Source organism: Mytilus edulis, chromosome 10, assembly GCF_963676685.1.
Source record: "Mytilus edulis chromosome 10, xbMytEdul2.2, whole genome shotgun sequence".
In the NCBI taxonomy this organism is placed as follows: Eukaryota; Metazoa; Mollusca; class Bivalvia; order Mytilida; family Mytilidae; genus Mytilus; species Mytilus edulis.
This window is the reverse complement of record NC_092353.1, coordinates 458,441-479,271: the sequence shown is the minus strand read 5'-3', so window position 1 is coordinate 479,271 and position 20,831 is coordinate 458,441. Positions and strand designations below refer to the sequence as shown.

General features: G+C 32.4%; 1 protein-coding gene across 2 annotated transcripts in view; it reads left to right on the top strand.

Moving 5' to 3' along the window:
• The window catches only part of LOC139493078 (diacylglycerol lipase-alpha-like), a 73,545-nt gene that overhangs the window by 35,637 nt on the left and 17,077 nt on the right, over positions 1-20,831 (top strand). For both annotated transcript variants that reach the window (XM_071281223.1, XM_071281222.1), the window contains 6 exons: positions 3,192-3,276; positions 11,804-11,938; positions 13,763-13,965; positions 17,923-18,067; positions 18,465-18,548; positions 18,866-18,943. In XM_071281223.1, coding sequence (XP_071137324.1) covers positions 3,192-3,276; positions 11,804-11,938; positions 13,763-13,965; positions 17,923-18,067; positions 18,465-18,548; positions 18,866-18,943 — 730 coding nt within the window. The remainder of the gene's footprint in view (positions 1-3,191; positions 3,277-11,803; positions 11,939-13,762; positions 13,966-17,922; positions 18,068-18,464; positions 18,549-18,865; positions 18,944-20,831) is intronic.

Sequence of the window (20,831 nt, the reverse complement as noted above, 5' to 3'; positions counted from 1 at the left end):
AACATAAAGTCTCAGAACAACACAACATAAAGTCTCAATACAATACAACATAAAGTCTCAATACATTACAACATCAAGTCTTAGAACAACACAACATAAAGTCTCAATACAATACAACATAAAGTCTTAGAACACCACAACATAAAGTCTCAATACAATACAACATAAAGTCTTAGAACACCACAACATAAAGTCTCAATACATTACAACATAAAGTCTCAGAACAACACAACATAAAGTCTCAATACATTACAACATCAATTCTTATAACAATACAACATAAAGTCTTAGAACACCACAACATAAAGTCTCAATACAATGTGTCAGTATATTACTAAAATAACTTCTCATTACACTGAAATAAAGTCTCAGGACAAGATGTTTTTTAGACTGGTTATTTTAATTGTAGAGTTGTAAAGTTCAGCAAGTTGACTATGAACAGAAATAGTATTGGCCCCACTTCAGGCATAAAGAGAGTTGTTATATTACAGTTTCCAATACATAATAATACAGTTGAGAGAAATGTTTTGACTATGTTGACTTTATGTCTACAGAGAATGGATTCTTACTCTAAATGCCAATATCAATAGGTACAATGAACTTAACTTTGTAATTCATATTTTATATGTTCTTTCTGAATCAATACTTCAAATTGATAGCGTTTATTTGCTCTGATCTTTATCTTGTAGCTGTTACATTATTGAAGTTCTAAGCTGTGTAGGTGGCTTTTGTTTTAATTAGGTTTAGATTATTGATGCCAAAAATGATTGTTTTTTTCCAAAATTAGGTATTGAAACTATAATGGTTTTTATATATTCATAGATGAAGATTGCATATGATTTATGAATCTTTGGAGTCCCTAAACATTGGACTTAAAATAGCTAAGTATTAAAGATTGATTACAACTATCAGACAAAATTGTTGATGAAAGAATGTAATTGCGTGATTTTAATTAGCTTCCTTTTAAGTGTTCTGTTATATGTTTGTATGAACCTAAGCACAGAGAGTGTGATATCTAGGTTTATATTGACCTCAGCACAGACTTTGTGATATCTAGGTTTATATTGACCTCAGCACAGACTTAGTGATATCTTGGTTTGTTTGTGATATCTAAGTTTATATTCACCTCATCACAGACTTAGTGATATCTAGGTTTATTTGTACTTATAGTACATTAGTACAGAGCTTTCAGTGATATCTAGGTTTATATTAAATTTAGAATAGACTTTTTGATATCTAAGTTTATATTAACCTCAGCACAGACTTTGATATCTAGGTTTAAATGTACCTTATAGTACAGAGTCATTGATGGGTGGAGTGTCGTCTATATTCATCCCTTTTCTTCACTTTTCTTTAATTAATTCCTTTGTGATTGGGAAATAATAGTAAAATTATTAAATCAGTCACATATAAGTCTAGACAGAAACAGAATTATTTGTTGAGAAAATTGTTTATTGCTATTGAGGATTACTATTTATGTTGCTATGATGAACATCTTACAGCATATTTTTTTTTTCAAATTGAATAAGTTTCTGGTCCTGTCTTTAAGTATTTTAGTAATGGCTTCAAATTGACAATGAAACTACAGCAATGATTGGATGAACAAATTTTGTGTGTCTGATTTTGAAAGGAAAGATAAATTAATTTGAACTTCTGAAGAAATTTAAATCTGTTTTGGTGTAACTTTTATAATCATAATGATTGAACTGGATATATAAGTGTGCTTTAGAGCTTTTAGATTAACATAGACTTATCACACCTTGTTCCCATATACAAATCAGGTACATAAAGAAAATGATCATGTTCCACTAATATCAAGTCAGGAACCTTAAAGCATGGTGACATGACCAATCTCAAGTCAGAAACCTTAAAGCATGGTGACATGACCAATCTCAAGTCAGGAACCTTAAAGCATGGTGACATGACCAATCTCAAGTCAGGAACCTTAAAGCATGGTGACATGACCAATCTCAAGTCAGGAACCTTAAAGCATGGTGACATGACCAATCTCAAGTCAGGAACCTTAAAGCATGGTGACATGACCAATCTCAAGTCAGGAACCTTAAAGCATGGTGACATGACCAATCTCAAGTCAGAAACATAAGAGTGTTATGTGCAAAGTTCAAATAGGACACAGTATGCTCATGTGCCAATCTCAAGAACCTCTGTACAAACTCATATGCCAAGATCAACGAACCTCCCAACACGGTCATGTCTGAATCTTGAATCCAGAAACTTACAGAATGCTCATTTGCCAATCTCTAGTCAGGAATCTTGTAGTATTCTCATGTCTCAATCTCAAGAAGGGAATCTCAAAGCATGCTTGTGTGACAATCTCAAGAAGGGAATCTCAAAGCATGCTTGTGTGACAATCTCAAGTCAAAAACCTCTAAGGGTGCTATAAACAGTTTCGTATAAAAATCTAGGGGTTATTCCCGGATTAAAAATAGACATGGAGGAAAGTCCATATCAACATAATTGGTGAAAAAGTATCATGTTTTTTGTATTTGGTTGAAAAAATAAGTTAATTAACTTCAGTTAAAATAGGTTGAAAGATTAAAATAATTTAAAAAAATTAGATTAGATATACATGTTTTGATGGGATACAACACTGTAAACATCCTGTTTTTTTGGCAGTGAAAATTGAAAACTTATTTGCAGCCACTGTAGCTCTTTTCGAAGCAGACGAACATACCCTGAAGCATGAATTTTTTGAAAGACCAGGTAAAAATCTATGAAATTCATAATTTTGGTTATGAAAAATGTGCATGTATCATGTCTTCATGGGTGTGCACATGACCTGATTTCAGGTTTTTGATGCTTAGATGTTTTTCCCATTTTCTCTGGATAAAACTTTTTTATACTATTAAAAGTACACTTTATTTTTATTCATTATAAACAAGAAAACATTCTGATTCCAGTGATATCTAGTTTTTATACAAGTATCTTTATTAATCAGTCCACCACTATAAGTCACTTATGCATGGTCCCTCAAAATATGACGTCATAGAAAAAACTGTTGATTGCACCCTAAGCAGGATATGTTTCATGGGTTTTTTTGCCATTGTGTTGCTGTCTTACTGACAAACACCCCACAACTAATTTCATTCATAAACGATAGAAATATCTGTAATTTATTTAAAGGTAAAATTCTGTTTTGTAGAAATAACACTGAACTTTTTTATTTCCAGGAAGGCCATTAGAGCTTATGAAGAAAGTTGGGATAGAAGATTACAGTTATTATGTTGTTGTGTGGAAAGAAAAGGCAGAAACAGGGTATGTAGTTTTTGTATAGTAGAACACAGTTATGTTCTTGTAATGTGGATATATATAATAGATGATGTATGACAGGGCAGATTGCAGAGTTCAAATGATATGAGTTGAGTTGTAATGTCGAAAGCATCTACAGATTCTTAAGTTTGTTATTGGTTTTGTAAGTCGCACCAGTATAACTGATACCTGACATGTGAAATGACAGCTCCCTGTAACCACATTGTTTTAGCCTTGATTGTATTGATACGGCCTTTGTTTTATTACTCACTTCTGTATATAATTGAATTTGTCCTCCAATATCCTGTGACAGCTGGTCTAGGAGATTATTCTTACAAGATTAAATTCATAGAGAGTATTCTAAATAAGATTAAGTGTTGACTTATAGTTTGGTATTGGAATTGATTATTCCTTGTAAAGTATTATTTTTATTTTGCTTTTACCTGTCTTAGGAACACTTTAATTAAAAAGAACTTAAATGATTAAGTCTGTTGGGTTTTCTTTATCAAATCTGAATTTGTAGTCTTGAATATTAACATGCTCTATGTTGTAGGCCTTACTTTGACCTATAATTGTTTACTAAACTTACACATGGTGACTTGGATGGAGAGTCGTCTTATTGGCCCACATACCACATCTTTTTATTTCTATGATTATCTTCAAAGTTTCTGTCCCAGACAAATAGAAATAAAGATGACTGATAGCATTTATTTAAAGGTACCAGTCTTGTATTACAATTCCAGTTTCCGGTGCATGTCAAAACATGGAGGGAAACAAAATATTCCATTTTTTTCTGAATTTTTTTCTGGACTCAATTTTTTCTGTTTGATTATAGCTTTATGCTGAATTAAAACATATATATCGTTGCTGGGCTTCCAAAATGTTGTAAATCACAAATTTTTTAAGAAAAAAATATCTCACAAACAGGCTTTGAAAATTTTGACAAAATGCATGTTTCCAAATTGTCGTATGTGAACTTGAACATTTTTGCAAATATCAGTGGAATAAAAACTTTGACATTTCTGGATTAATCGAGAACTTAAATTATTTTTACAGGAATAAAGAAATGTACAATTATTTCATTCCCAAAGTCACTATACAATGATATTCAAGTTTTCATACAACATTTTGGAAGCAAACTTTACAAACAACTGACATTGGCAATTTTGTAATATGTCTTATTTAAAACGTTTTGATTGGTCTAACTGTCTGCTATTTTGTAATACAAAAGATTTCCTCCCGCCCAGACCATTGGTGTCAAAAAGTATTTTTAGCCAAAAAAGTCATATACCACATTTTGAAAGCCCAGCAACGATATAGATTTTAAAAAAAATCTTGCAAGTTTTTGGGGATATCAATCCAGAAAAGTGGAAGAATATCATGTTTACTGGAAGTGGTGCGGCCTAGTAAAAACAGCAAGCAGATAGTAGAAAATTTTTTTTTTTGATTTCAGGGTTGTGTAACTTTTTATTCATCTTGGCATGTCCAGTCAACGTATATTTGTTCCACCTAACAGAAGTTCCAATGGAAACTTTATTATAAACATTGTTATAAAACCTATACCTGTTTATTCCGTTAGGAACATATACTGTAATATTTATTCCTGTGGAAATAATATTCCAGAATATTCTTTCCTTTTGGAACTTATGTTATGAAGGAACTTCTATTCCGTGACAGTCCGTCGTTAGCTTTTACAAAAATCTTCTCCTCTGAAACTACTGGGCCAAATAAAACCAAACTTGGTCACAATCATCATTGGGATATCTAGTTTAAAAATTGTGTGGCGTGACCCAGCCAACCAACCAAGATGGCCGCCATGGCTAAAAATAGAATATAGGGGTAAAATGTAAATTTTGGCTTATCACTCTGAAACCAAAGCATTTAGAGCAAATCTGACATGGGGGTTAAATTAATTATCAGGTAAAGATCTATCTGCCCTGAAATTTTCAGACGAATCTGACAACTGGTTGTTGTGTTGCTGCCCCTGAATTGGCAATTTTTTCAATTAAATCACAATTTTACATTAGTACATACATGATATGAACATGAGAAAAAAAATTCTATGTAACATTTTTTATTTTTAGCTCACCTGGCCCGAAGGGCCAAGTGAGCTTTTCTCATCACTTGGCGTCCGGCGTCGTCCGGCGTCCGGCGTCATCCCGGCGTCGTCCAGCGCCCTTCGTCATTAACTTCTCCTCTGAAACTGCTGGGCGAAATTTAACCAAACATGGCCAAAATCATTATTAAGGTATCTAGTTTCAAAATTGTGTCCGATGACCTGGCCAACCAACCAAGAGAGCAAATCTGACATCCTGTAAAATTGTTAATCAGGTCAAGATCTATCAGCCCTGAAATTTTGAGATGAATCAGACAACCTGTTGATAGGTTGCTGCCCCTGAATTGGTAATTTTAAGGAAATTTTGCTGTTTTTGGTTATTATCTTGAATATTATCATAGATAGAGATAAACTGTAAACAGCAAAAATAATCAATAAAGTAAGATCTACAAATAAGTCAAACAAGACCAAAATGGTCTAATGACCCCTTTAGGAGTTATTGCCCTTTATAGTCAATTTTTAACCATTTTTCGTAAATCTTAGTCATCTTTTACAAAAATCTTGTCCTCTGAAACTACTGGGCTAAATTAAACCAAACTTGACCACAATCATCATTGGGGTATCTAGTTTAAAAATTGTGTCCGGTGACCTGGCCAACCAACCAAGATGGCCGCCATGGCTAAAAATAGAACATAGGGGTAAAATGCAGTTTTTGGCTTAACACTAAAAAACCAAAGCATTTAGAGCAAATCTGACATCCTGTAAAATTGTTTATAAGGTCAAGATCTATCTGCCCTGAAATTTTGAGATGAATTGGACAACCCGTTGATAGGTTGCTGCCCCTGAATTGGTAATTTTAAGGAAATTTTGCTGTTTTTGGTTATTATCTTGAATATTATCATAGATAGAGATAAACTGTAAACAGCAAAAATGTTCAATAAAGTAAGATCTACAAATAAGTCAAACAAGACCAAAATGGTCTGTTGATCCCTTTAGGAGTTATTGCCCTTTATAGTCAATTTTTAACCATTTTTCGTAAATCTTAGTTATCTTTTACAAAAATCTTGTCCTCTGAAACTACTGGGCCAAATTAAACCAAACTTGGCCACAAACCTCATTTGGGTATCTAGTTTAAAAATTGTGACCCGTGACCTGGCCAACCAACCAAGATGGCCGCCATGGCTAAAAATAGAACATAGGGGTGAAATGTAGATTTTGGCTTATAACTCTGAAACCGCAGCCTTTAGAGCAAATCTGACAGGGGTAAAATTGTTTATCAGGTCAAGATCTATCTTCCCTGAAATTTTCAGATGAATCTGACAACCTGTTGTTGGGTTGCTGCCCCTGAATTGGTAATTTTAAGGAAATTTTGCTGTTTTTGGTTATCTTGAATATTATTATAGATAAAGATAAACTGTAAACATCAATAATGTTAAGCAAAGTAAGATTTACAAATAAGTCAACATGACGGAAATGGTCACTTGACCCCTAAGGAGTTATTGTCCTATATAGTCAATTTTCATAAAATTTGTAAATTTTAACTAACATTTTCCACTGAAACTACTGGGCCAAGTTCATTATAGATAGAGATAATTGTAAGCAGCAAGAATTTTCAGTAAAGTAAGATGTACAAACACATCACCATCACCAAAACACAATTTTGTCTTGAATCCATCTGCTTCCTTTGTTTAATATTCACATAGACCAAGGTGAGCGACACAGGCTCTTTAGAGCCTCTAGTTTTATTTTCAAAGATCAGCCGTTTTCCATGTAAACCTATGGAGCAGTCAATTACAATTAAAAGACTGCAACCTAAAGCTTTGTATTGAAAGTAGATAGAATTAAACAGCTAAAGTATAATATAGAGTAAAATCTCAGCTACTAACATTAACAGAGTAATTAGGTTAGAGTAAAATCTCAGCTACTAACATTAACAGAGTAATTAGGTTAGAGTAAAATCTCAGCTACTAACATTAACAGAGTAATTAGGTTACTTATTCCTTACAAGTTATACTTTTCAGGATAATGAATAGCGGATTAATTAGGAAAAATAACATTTATAAGTGCATAATAAACAGACTACTAGATTATACTTCTATTGACTGGGTGTGAGGGTAATAGCAAGTTGATTGTCCCTGAGATACCAGCTATTGCTGGATTAGATGTTTTATTATACTGAACAACACAATCATTAAGTGTTTCCAAAAGTCTTCATGTATCATCTGAAAAAAAAAGAAAAATGTCACACAACTTGACATGCACAAAATGAACTTTACGTTATTTTTCATATTTCATGTTGTAATATAGTAAATATTTCATTTACTGCAATCAAGACTGGGAAAACTTGTGTTAAAATTTTCATCCAGAAAATAAATTCTAGCTAAAATCATTAACTGCAAATTCAACGACAGACCCATATTATAGATTTAGTATTATATTTTAGATCTTTAGAAAATGCGTCCCTAAGATTTTCTTTCTTTTTTTTAAATTGCTTCTTGTAAGGGATATTTAATTTGAATTTGTGATAGACACATACAGATTATACTGTTTATGATATTAGAGTTTGACATTGCCAAGCGAACAAACCCATGCAGAATAATTCATGACCTCATTATTGTTCAATGAAAAACAAGTATGAAAAATTATCTTACCTCCTATACATTTCTAGGAATATGATTGGTTAATAGCGTCCACGTGGAGACGGTGTATATTTTATATTAGGTTATAGGGAGGCGGGGCTTATTTCCAGTGTTCTCCCCAGAAATTTTGGATAGCATCACATTTTGCGTAAAAAAAAATAACTGTATTTTTTTTTAATGTCATTTGTCGCGTCGGCTGATGCTCTATTTCCTTTATATGTTTTAGTTTATATTGTTCAATTCATAACTGAGAATACAATTAAACTATAACAACAAAAACAGTTGTTTCAGTTTATGTTTTCTTTATTCATTTATAGTTACAGAATTATTTCTTTCCTCTTGTGCCAAATAAAAATAAATATGTGCTTTCAGTTACCCAACACATAAGTCAAATGAATGAATGGTTCATTATAGTGCAACCTGTATATATACACAAGAGTGCACACACTAAAATGTCTCGCCTTCTTTACTAATCATTGATATTATGTTGATACTCCTAAATATAAAGCTTTATTACGACTGTCACATAAACTTAACATAAACCATGAAAATGAGGTCAAGGTCAGTTGAACCATATGCCAGGCAGACATGTACAGCTAACAATGCTTCCATACAACAAATATAGTTGACCTATTGCTTATAGTTTAAGAAAATAGACCAAAACACAAAAACTTAACACAGAGCAATGAACCGTGAAAATTAGGTCAAGGTAAAATAAAACCTGCACGACTGACATATAGATCATAAAATATTTCCATACACCAAATATAGTTGACCTATGACATATAGTATAAGATAAAAAGACCAAAACTCAAAAACTTAACTTTGACAACTGAACCATGAAAATGAGGTCAAGGTCAGATGACATCTGCCCGCTAGACATGTACACCTTACAATCATTCCATACAACAAATATAGTAAACCTATTGCATAAAGTATGAGAAAAACATATAATATGGAATATAAAGGGACGTAACTCCACTACTAACCGTATATGAAATTTTCATATACGGTTAGTAGTGGAGTTACATCCCTTTATATTCCATATTAGGTAAGAAGGGAGGCGGTGCTTATTTCATACACAGTTAGTAGTGGTGTTGCGTCCCTTTATAAAAACAAAACAGTACTAAGAAAAAATCTTAAAGGACTTCAACAGACGAAGATTGAAATAAATTCATAAAACACATTTAAAACCTATTAATTTGTTATTGCTGGCATCTGTTTTTGTAGGATCAATGAAAGTTGTTTCTTAATGCTAACAGTTTTGAAGACTTGCTCATTTTGATAGGTCACTAGTCTAAATTTCACACTTAAGATAGTCGGTAAGATAAATTCGTTACATAGTGTGCTAGTGACCTAATACGGTATATATGGGGTCAGTAAATTCCCTCTCACCCCATATGGAATTAACTGACCCCATATATACTGTATTAGGTCACTAGCACACTAAGAAACTAATATTTATGATTATAAAACTATTAACCAGGGTGTTATAGTCTTTGAAACTATTGACTGGCAAAAAGTCTGTGGAATGAAATAGCACATATATATTTCATTCTTTTTTTGTACAGAAAAATCATAGTGAGGTATAATAATAATTTATATTCTCTCTGTATATTGCAGTTTATTTAAAATTTCAACCAAAATCTGATTGATATTTAAAATGGTTCCAGGTATGCTTTCTCTTTCACTTAGCACTACTAATATTGATGACTTGACTGGGTTTTCTACAGCAGTTTGGTAAATTTCTGACCATTGAATAGTTCGACTAACAAATCACTGTAGAGAATTTTATAACTGTATATCACCAATAATATCTTTGTTCTTGGATGATGCATACATAAACAGAAGTGCTTTTAATTTCAAAATGTATTATTTTCAAATATAAATAGGATTCCATATGAACGATCTTATAGTTTACAAACTGTTTAGATGCCATGAATTATAAACATCTTTTAACAATGATTGGTAGCCAAACAACTACAAAGGATATCAATAGTTTTCTGGTTTCTTTGTCTGACGTAAACTTCTTTACAAGTCTACAATTGTTTTAATCAAGTCTAGTGTTTGTTGTTTGTATTTTTTAATCAGTTTCTATAGCTACACCCATTTAAAACAACATTTTCTTGCAAATGAACTTTCTAAAAAATCATCTATTGTTTTCTTGGGCTAATGAAAATCATAAAAATGTACAAATATTAAAATTATGCATTTAATTTTATAAGACACCAAATTTCAAGTACTTTTCTGCTATTTAAGTGTTATTTGTTCTATGTACATGATGGAGGGATAGGAATATACACTTTTTGGCAATATGCCCTCAAACATGAAAACTAATACTCTCAATATTTAAATAAGGACACATATGTCATATATAACATGTATAAGCACGCACTAGTCAATTTGGAGCCCTCTATAGTTTGCTGTACTGTGTCAGCCAAGGATCTATGTTGAAAGCAGTACTTTGACCTATATATTTGTTAACTTTTTATACATTGTGACTTGGATGGAGTGTTGTCTCATTGGCACTCATACCACACCTTCTTATATATATATATATATATATATATGGTTTGATTACCAATGAGAAACTATCCACTGTCAAAGAAATAAAGTGACTACACTATGTCACCGTACACAAGTCTTGATGATCATGTTTACATTTTATGATAATCAAATGTAAACACCAAGATTGATGTATCAATATATAAGATGACAAAATTGAAGTTAAAATCTAAAGAAACCATAACTTTTCCAGAACAATTAATATATCAGAAAGTATGAATGGAAATGACCATTACCATAAATAAACTATCCTCATCATACCCAGTAAATACAGATTGGTTGTGATTTATTGCTATATTATGCTTTAATGTTTTATATGGTAGAGAGTTATTGTATTAAGCCTGCACCGTCAGAAAGGATATCGTTGTGTCGTAACGTGTAACACAGATATCCTGTAGTAATTTCCTTATCATTCTGCATCAGCAATCAACGAGAACATTGAACCGGATCAATAACACTCTGTCCTGAAGTCAGGAATCAAATATTTCTATTACCCTAATTTATAACATATGGATTTCCAGTTTGATTAGGTTATCTGGTCTGACTTATTCAATATAAAATTGGTTACAAGAAGTTTTAATTCACTATATATATCCTCTGTTCTAAAATAATAAGTCACCAATGTGATGTTGGTCAATAAGTTTTTAGATGCATGTCAAAGTAAATTAAAAAGACTGGATAAGCAGACTGAAAAAAAAGTACTATAGCACATTAAAAATATGGTCATGACAAATCTAGAGGATCTAAGGATAAACAGCATTGGGGATTATCTAATAACTTTATCAGACTGATGTTAAGATTGTCCATTTTATGTAGAATTTTTGCTTGTAAACTAGGGTACACAATAAAAAAAGTTAATTTGCAATATTTATACTGTAACTGTGTTGTATGCTCAAGCAAATTGCATTGAATGTAAATTCTTTTGTGGTACATAGTACTGTAACTGACTGCATATCACCTTGTTTATGGCTTTGACAATTCATTGCGTAGAAATAGTTTTAAGATAAAGAATATCAATAAAGAATACAGGTTTTTACATTGTCTGCTTAAATATAAGAAGATGTGGTATGATTGCCAACTCTTTACAAGAGACCAAATGACAGAGACATAGAAATTAACAGCTAAAGGTCACCGTATCACCATTAATTCATTATTATTTAAAATTGATATTTTAACTCAAAATATTTTGTTTAGAAACAGTAATTGTAAAAGTTGCATTATAAAGAGAATTACTATCGAGTGTCTCAAAATATAAAATTTTAATGTTTTTCAGAATTCTATAGCCGAGATTGCAAAATTACTACAAGAGTTTTTCCGTGATTTAGATGTTGTTCCATCCGATGTATTTGCTGGAATTGTGTTGCTAAGGAGACATCAGAAGATTCGAATGAGACATGTTGTGTCACAGGTGAGTGTTGCTATGGAGACAATAAATTGTCTATTAGACATGATACTCACAGAAAGGTTTATTTTTAGCTCAACTGGCTCAGTGGTTCATTAAGTTTTACAAAAATCTTCTCCTTTGAAACTACTGAGCCAATTGGTATGTTACCCACCTTTGCCACATTGTGTCATATGATCCCACTTGCTATCAATCATGGCTGACATGGCTAAATGCAAGTTTTGTCTATTATCTTGAAATCTACTTCTGATGCCTGTAAAGAGGATTTTGACCCTCTTTAACAGTTTTGCCTATTTATAATCTTCAAAACTATTACAGATTGATAGATACTTAAAATAGCCAAAATATATCCGCAAGACAAGATCTACAAGTAAGTCAGTAGGCTGAAATTGTCAGTAAACTTCTTAATTAAGATTTTTGTCATTATTATAATTTTTTGGCCGTAGCTGCAGATGCATTTATATCAAGACGAGCCTTTAGTTTCCAATAACCCTGTTTTCTTGTTTTCACACTTGAAAATGTTCTCTTCAAATATTTTTGATCCCAGGCATAGATTAACTTCGCCGTATTTGGCACAACTTTTTGGAATTTTGGATCCTCAATGCTCTTCAACTTTGTACTTGTTTGGCTTTATAAATATTTTGATATGAGCTTCACTGATGAGTCTTATGTAGACGAAACACGAGTCTGGCGTACTAAATTATAATCCTGGTACCTTTGATAACTATTTGCTAGGTTAATGATGAGGGGGGTTTTAATGACTTTGACTATCAATGAGGGTCTTCTAAGCTCAGTGGTTAATGATGAGAGGGGTTTTAATGACTTTGACTATCAATGAGGGTCTTCTAAGCTCAGTGGTTAATGATGAGGGGGGTTTTAATGACTTTGACTATCAATGAGGGTCTTCTAAGCTCAGTGGTTAATGATGAGGGGGGTTTTAATGACTTTGACTATCAATGAGGGTCTTCTAAGCTCAGTGGTTAATGATGAGGGGGGTTTTAATGACTTTGACTATCAATGAGGGTCTTCTTAGCTCAGTGGTTAATGATGAGAGGGGTTTTAATGACTTTGACTATCAATGAGGGTCTTCTAAGCTCAGTGGTTAATGATGAGGGGGGTTTTAATGACTTTGACTATCAATGAGGGTCTTCTAAGCTCAGTGGTTAATGATGAGAGGGGTTTTAATGACTTTGGCTATCAATGAGGGTCTTCTAAGCTCAGTGGTTAATGATGAGGGGGGTTTTAATGACTTTGACTATCAATGAGGGTCTTCTAAGCTCAGTGGTTAATGATGAGAGGGGTTTTAATGACTTTGGCTATCAATGAGGGTCTTCTTAGCTCAGTGGTTAATGATGAGAGGGGTTTTAATGACTTTGACTATCAATGAGGGTCTTCTAAGCTCAGTGGTTAATGATGAGAGGGGTTTTAATGACTTTGGCTATCAATGAGGGTCTTCTAAGCTCAGTGGTTAATGATGAGGGGGGTTTTAATGACTTTGACTATCAATGAGGGTCTTCTAAGCTCAGTGGTTAATGATGAGAGGGGTTTTAATGACTTTGGCTATCAATGAGGGTCTTCTTAGCTCAGTGGTTAATGATGAGAGGGGTTTTAATGACTTTGACTATCAATGAGGGTCTTCTAAGCTCAGTGGTTAATGATGAGAGGGGTTTTAATGACTTTGGCTATCAATGAGGGTCTTCTAAGCTCAGTGGTTAATGAACCTAGGATATGAAACTAATAGAAATAAATGCTGCATTCTATTTAGTAAGAAACTAGAAATTTTAAGAGTTTTGTACATATGTTAAGGTACAGTGATATTTTCTATTTTAGTCAGAGAATGATGTATACCAGTATTTATCAGGAGTCCCTATTGTACCAAAAACAGAATTCCTACAACTGAGTCACCCTGATGTCATGGATGAGTACAACAAGGTCGTCCATTACATGAGGTTTGCACTGGCTGCATATGGATGGCCAGTCTTCATGATGACAAATACTGGGTGTGGTCTATGTAAAATAACACCACAATTAAGGTAAATGTTTAGGTCATTAAGGGTCACAAGGTCATCCATTACATGAGGTTTGCACTGGTAGCATATGGATGGCCAGTCTTCATGATGACAAATACTGGGTGTGGTCTATGTAAAATAACACCACAATTAAGGTAAATGTCAAGGTCATTAAGGGTCTCAAGGTTGTCCATTACACGAGGTTTGCACTGGCAGCATATGGATTGCCAGTCTTCATGATGACAAGTACTGGGTGTGGTTTATGTAAAATAACACCACAATTAAGGTAAATGTCAAGGTCATTAAGGGTCTCAAGGTCGTCCATTACATGAGGTTTGCACTGACAGCATATGGATGGCCAGTCTTCATGATGACAAATACTGGGTGTGGTCTATGTAAAATAAAGCCACAATTAAGGTAAATGTTAAGGTCATTAAGGGTCACAAGGTCGTCCATTACACGAGGTTTACACTGACAGCATATGGATGGCCAGTCTTCATGATGACAAATACTGGGTGTGGTCTATGTAAAATAAAGCCACAATTAAGGTAAATGTTAAAGTCATTAAGGGTCACAAGGTTGTTCATTACATGAGGTTTGCACTGGCAGCATATGGATGGCCAGTCTTCATGATGACAAATACTGGGTGTGGTCCATGTAAAAAAACACCACAATTAAGGTAAATGTCAAGGTCATTAAGGGTCACAAGGTCGTCCATTACATGAGGTTTGCACTGGTAGCATATGGATGGCCAGTCTTCATGATGACAAATACTGAGTGTGGCCTTTGTAAAATAACATAAATGTGAAGGTCATTAAGTGTCACAAGGTCGTGCATTTCATGAGTTTAAAAAAGAAGATGTGGTATTATTGCCAATGAGACAACTCTCCACAAGAGACCAAATGACACAAAAAAACAACTATAGGTCACTGTACAGCCTTCAACAATGAACAAAGTCCATACCACAAAATGACATGTAAAACAATTCATATGAGAAAACTAACAACCTTATTTAAGTACAAAAAATGAACTAAAACAAATATGTAACACATTTTAGATTAAATTATTATCAAGTTAGTCTGTGGTCATTTAATTCTATAGTAATTAGTGAACTCAATGAATATTTTAATTAAAGTATAAATGTATTATTTCATATTCATATTTATTGTTTTCTTACCGGATAGTTTCAATAAATAATGTCTATTAATTTTTTTTTAAATGAAATCTAGGTATGTATTGAAAGTTCAATGTAAAATATTAACAATGTGTGACTTGAATGGAGATTTGTCTCATTGGTAATCATACCACATCTACTTAACAATGTGTGACTTGAATGTAGATTTGTCTCATTGGTAATCATACCACATCTACTTAACAATGTTTGACTTGAATGGAGATTTGTCTCATTGGTAATCATACCACATCTACTTAACAATGTGTGACTTGAGATTTGTCTCATTGGTAATCATACCACATCTACTTAACAATGTGTGACTTGAGATTTGTCTCATTGGTAATCATACCACATCTACTTAACAATGTGTGACTTGAATGTAGATTTGTCTCATTGGTAATCATACCACATCTACTTAACAATGTGTGACTTGAATGGAGATTTGTCTCATTGGTAATCATACCACATCTACTTAACAATGTGTGACTTGAATGGAGATTTGTCTCATTGGTAATCATACCACATCTACTTAACAATGTGTGACTTGAATGTAGATTTGTCTCATTGGTAATCATACCACATCTACTTAACAATGTGTGACTTGAATGGAGATTTATCTCATTGGTAATCATACCACATCTACTTAACAATGTGTGACTTGAATGGAGATTTGTCTCATTGGTAATCATACTATCTACTTATGTTTCAAATACTTGCTTAAATTTGAAGTCAAAAGATGGCTTCCATTTACATATCTTTAAAAAAAACAAAACATAAAGAGAAAAATATTTGTATCCATCATGAGACAAGAAGCCATAATCATAACTGGACATCAAGTAAATGAGAGTTAATAAAATATTGTTGATATTTTATTGATTTCTGTCTCATTTATGTTGTATTCATAAGTGTCTCAAACTATCTAACTTTTTCTACTCTTGACCTTTACCAATGCTAAGTGATGATGATTTATTTGCATGAAGTATTTCTAGATCTGGAAGGACCAAAAACTATTTATTTGATGTATATGCCATTATGTGTATTTATTTGATGTATATGCCATTATGTGTATTTATTTGATGTATATGTCATTATGTGTAAAGACATTTGAATAATGAGCAAAAATATATATTAGTAATATATGTTTTGACAGCTTTGGTTTTTTTTAAAAGGATTAACAGAATATTTTATGCTAACTTATAATGCATGTATGCTATCATGATTTTTACTTTCAAATTGATACTAAAATGTCTACAAGAAAATTGAATTAAGGTGGATTAACTGTATACTGCCATCTTTAAATTGTAAAATAACAGTACGCAATGAGTCTAGTTCTTTTCTTAAACCCACAAATTTTGAGACAGATAAAAAATATAAGTGATTTATTGAATTATTGTAGGACTGTTTTAATAAATAACATTTTTTTTTTTTGTTCAAATAAGTTTTTTAACTTAGTGTAAATTTAATGGGAGATAACTCAAATAGAACACTGTGTAAGGGAAGTTTGAGACAAATAAACAATTAATGTATTTATTTTAATAAAAAAGAATAAGAGATTTATTGAATAGTTAAGGCTGTTTTGAATTATACCAAATATTTTTTAGAATCAATTTTTTCAACTTCCCAATTTAAGGGGAGATAACTCAAATAATAAATACTTTGTAAGGGAATGTTATGTTAACAAGATTTTCAATTTTTACTTTTAGCAAGAAACTTTTATTTTCATTTTATTTTAGCATATTATCAAATCTGTCTTCTCATAGTTAATTTTAAATTTCTTTATATATCTTTGAGTTATTATTCACAAAAAAGTGTTTCTTTCATGAATATTTTTTTCAAATTTGTCCATTTGTTTTTTGGCGAGTGGGAGAGGTCACAGGTCAAAACATATTGATAAACAAACAGAAAATTATTCAACAAATAATGAAATAAATCTTTGAATTTACTGATGAACTTACAGAAAATGATAGGACAAATAATGAAATTGTCCTATAATCTATGGATAAACTAACAGAAAATGACTCTACAAATAACAAATAACAAAAGTCTCTTAAAATTTATTGATAAACTAACACAAAATTACTGTATAATTAACAATAACAAAAGTCTCTTAAAATCTATTGATATACTAACTGAAGCCGACTCGACAAATAACAAAAATGTCTTTGTATTCTTTGAGAATCAATGATTGTTGACTATGTTTGTGTCTTTAGAGAGAATCAATGATTGTTTGTGTCCTGAGAGAGAGTTATCTGGAATTGACACGTCACATTTTGTTTACTCATCTATCAGTCATCTGTGGTTGACATTTGTAAGACTTGTCCCCAAAGCAATCATATTTTACTTGTCTGTCAGTCTGGTATTAGAGAGAAAAAAAATGGATGGAGAAATTGGATTAAGTTTGATAATCAAAACACGTTTATTTTGTTTTAAATGTGTGTTATCTAATAAAAAACTAAATATACATGTGGGATCTTATAGATTTCATTTGTTGTAACAATGATTTATAGAAGAGAAGATTTTTTAAGAACAAATTCATGACATTATGTTTCAATTATAGTTCATCATCAGAAAGGTACAGAATTAAATCAATATTGATATTTTATTTTCAATTATCAAAAAGTTGTTTTGTGTTTTAAAAGTTACAGTGATGCTGATTCTATTGTAGGTGTTGTTGTTCCTGTTATGGATTGAGGCACCCTAAGGGAGTAGAATTAATTGATGATAATTGTATTGTAGGTGTTGCTGTGGCTGTTATGGATTGAGGCACCCTAAGGGAGTAGAATTAATTGATGATAATTGTATTTTAGGTGTTGTTGTTCCTGTTGTGGATTGAGGCACCCTAAGGGAGTAGAATTAATTGATGATAATTGTTGTCAGTGTAATTTTGCGGCATTGTTACACCTGAGTGGACTGAAACAAGCAGATTTGGTTTATGTGACTTACCATGTTGATGTATGTACACATTTCTTCTTTGAAAATTAATTATAGTATCAAAAGAGGAGTATAATGGCAAAAATATTAATATTCTTAAAAGATTTTCAAAATTATGCTCATTTTATTGATGAATTAATGGGATGACTTTATCTAATCACTGAAGTTCAGAAAAGACATTTGTGATGTTGAAAAGTTCAATTAATTTTTAGAAAAGGCTAATCAAAAATGACATTTACCACACTAACATCTTTGTATAAGACATCTTGTAGCAAAATTTATTATATATAACCATGAACAATAACAATTACCACAAATTGAGAACTTAACTGAAAAATAAACTCATATAAAAAATGGTGAGTTTATTTTTCAGTTAACTGGAAGGAAGTTTGGTTTTCTTATATTTTTTTATATTTAGATTGGTGAAACACCATTTTATGTTGCTTTGGACCACAAACACAAGAAAGTGATTATCTGTATCAGAGGGACTCTATCGTTGCAGGTAAGTCTTCTGGAACTGTGGCTTTACAATCATAAAGAAGGGAACTAGTTTTACTGAATAAATTGTATTAATGCAGTGACTGTAAAATCAAAGGGAATGATAAAAGATTTAATGGTGTAGCTTTCATACTTTAAGACGAGGAGAGTTTGATGAAACCCCTAACTAATATCAGCAAAAAGTTAACATTCAAACAGTAGAGTATTATGTTGTTATTGAAATAAAGCTAAAGACAGAGACAAAGAAAGTTTGTACCAGTACTGTAATTGAAATAATCTGCAATCTGACAGCCAAACTTATGTGAAGGTCTTTTGTTACAGGATGTGTTGACAGATTTAAAGGCTGATGCTGAAATTCTACCATTGGACCCTATAAAGGAAGATTGGGTTGGACATAAGGTAAAGGTTGTTTGTTAAGTATTAACAGATTTAAAGGCTGATGCTGAGATTCTACCATTAGACCCTATAAAGGAAGATTGGGTAGGACATAAGGTAAAGGTTGTTTGTTAAGTATTAACAGATTTAAAGGCTGATGCTGAGATTCTACCATTAGACCCTATAAAGGAAGATTGGGTTGGACATAAGGTAAAGGTTCTTTGTTATTAAAGTATAAACAGATTTAAAGGCTGATGCTGAGATTCTACCATTGGACCCTATAAAGGAAGATTGGGTTGGACATAAGGTAAAGGTTGTTTGTTATTAAAGTATAAACAGATTTAAAGGTTGATGCTGAGATTCTACCATTAGACCCTATAAAGGAAGATTGGGTTGGACATAAGGTAAAGGTTGTTTGTTAAGTATAAACAGATTTAAAGGCTGATGCTGAGATTCTACCATTGGACCCCATAAAGGAAGATTGGGTTGGACATAAGGTAAAGGTTGTTTGTTAAGTATAAACAGATGTAAAGGCTGATGCTGAGATTCTACCATTAGACACTATAAAGGAAGATTGGGTTGGACATAAGGTAAAGGTTGTTTGTTATTAAAGTATAAACAGATTTAAAGGCTGATGCTGAGATTCTACCATTGGACCCTATAAAGGAAGATTGGGTTGGACATAAGGTAAAGGTTGTTTGTTAAGTATAAACAGATTTAAAGGTTGATGCTGAGATTCTACCATTAGACCCTATAAAGGAAGATTGGGTTGGACATAAGGTAAAGGTTGTTTGTTAAGTTTAAACAGATTTAAAGGCTGATGCTGAGATTCTACCATTAGACCCTATAAAGGAAGATTGGGTTGGACATAAGGTAAAGGTTGTTTGTTAAGCATAAACAGATTTAAAGGCTGATGCTGAGATTCTACCACTGGACCCTATAAAGGAAGATTGGGTTGGACATAAGGTAAAGATTGTTTGTTAAGTATAAACAGACTTAAAGGCTGATGCTGAGATTCTACCACTGGACCCTATAAAGGAAGATTGGGTTGGACATAAGGTAAAGGTTGTTTGTTATTAAAGTATAAACAGATTTAAAGGCTGATGCTGAGATTCTACCATTAGACCCTATAAAGGAAGATTGGGTTGGACATAAGGTAAAGGTTCTTTGTTAAGTATAAACAGATTTAAAGGCTGATGCTGAGATTCTACCATTGGACCCTATAAAGGAAGATTGGGTTGGACATAAGGTAAAGATTGTTTGTTAAGTATAAACAGACTTACAGGCTGATGCTGAGATTCTACCACTGGACCCTATAAAGGAAGATTGGGTTGGACATAAGGTAAAGGTTGTTTGTTAAGTATAAACAGATTGAAAGGCTGATGCTGAGATTCTTCCATTGGACCCTATAAAGGAAGATTGGGTTGGACATAAGGTAAAGGTTGTTTGTTAAGTATAAACAGATGTAAAGGTTGATGCTGAGATTCTACCATTAGACCCTATAAAGGAAGATTGGGTTGGACATAAGGTTAAGGTTGTTTGTTAAGTATAAACAGATTTAAAGGCTGATGCTGAGATTCTACCATTGGACTCTATAAAGGAAGATTGGGTTGGACATAAGGTAAAGATTGTTTGTTAAGTATAAACAGACTTAAAGGCTGATGCTGAGATTCTACCATTGGACCCTATAAAGGAAGATTGGGTAGGACATAAGGTAAAGGTTGTTTGTTAAGTATAAACAGATTTAAAGGTTGATGCTGAGATTCTACCATTAGACCCTATAAAGGAAGATTGGGTTGGACATAAGGTAAAGATTGTTTGTTAAGTATAAACAGATTTAAAGGCTGATGCTGAGATTCTACCATTAGACCCTATAAAGGAAGATTTGGTTGGACATAAGGTAAAGGTGGTT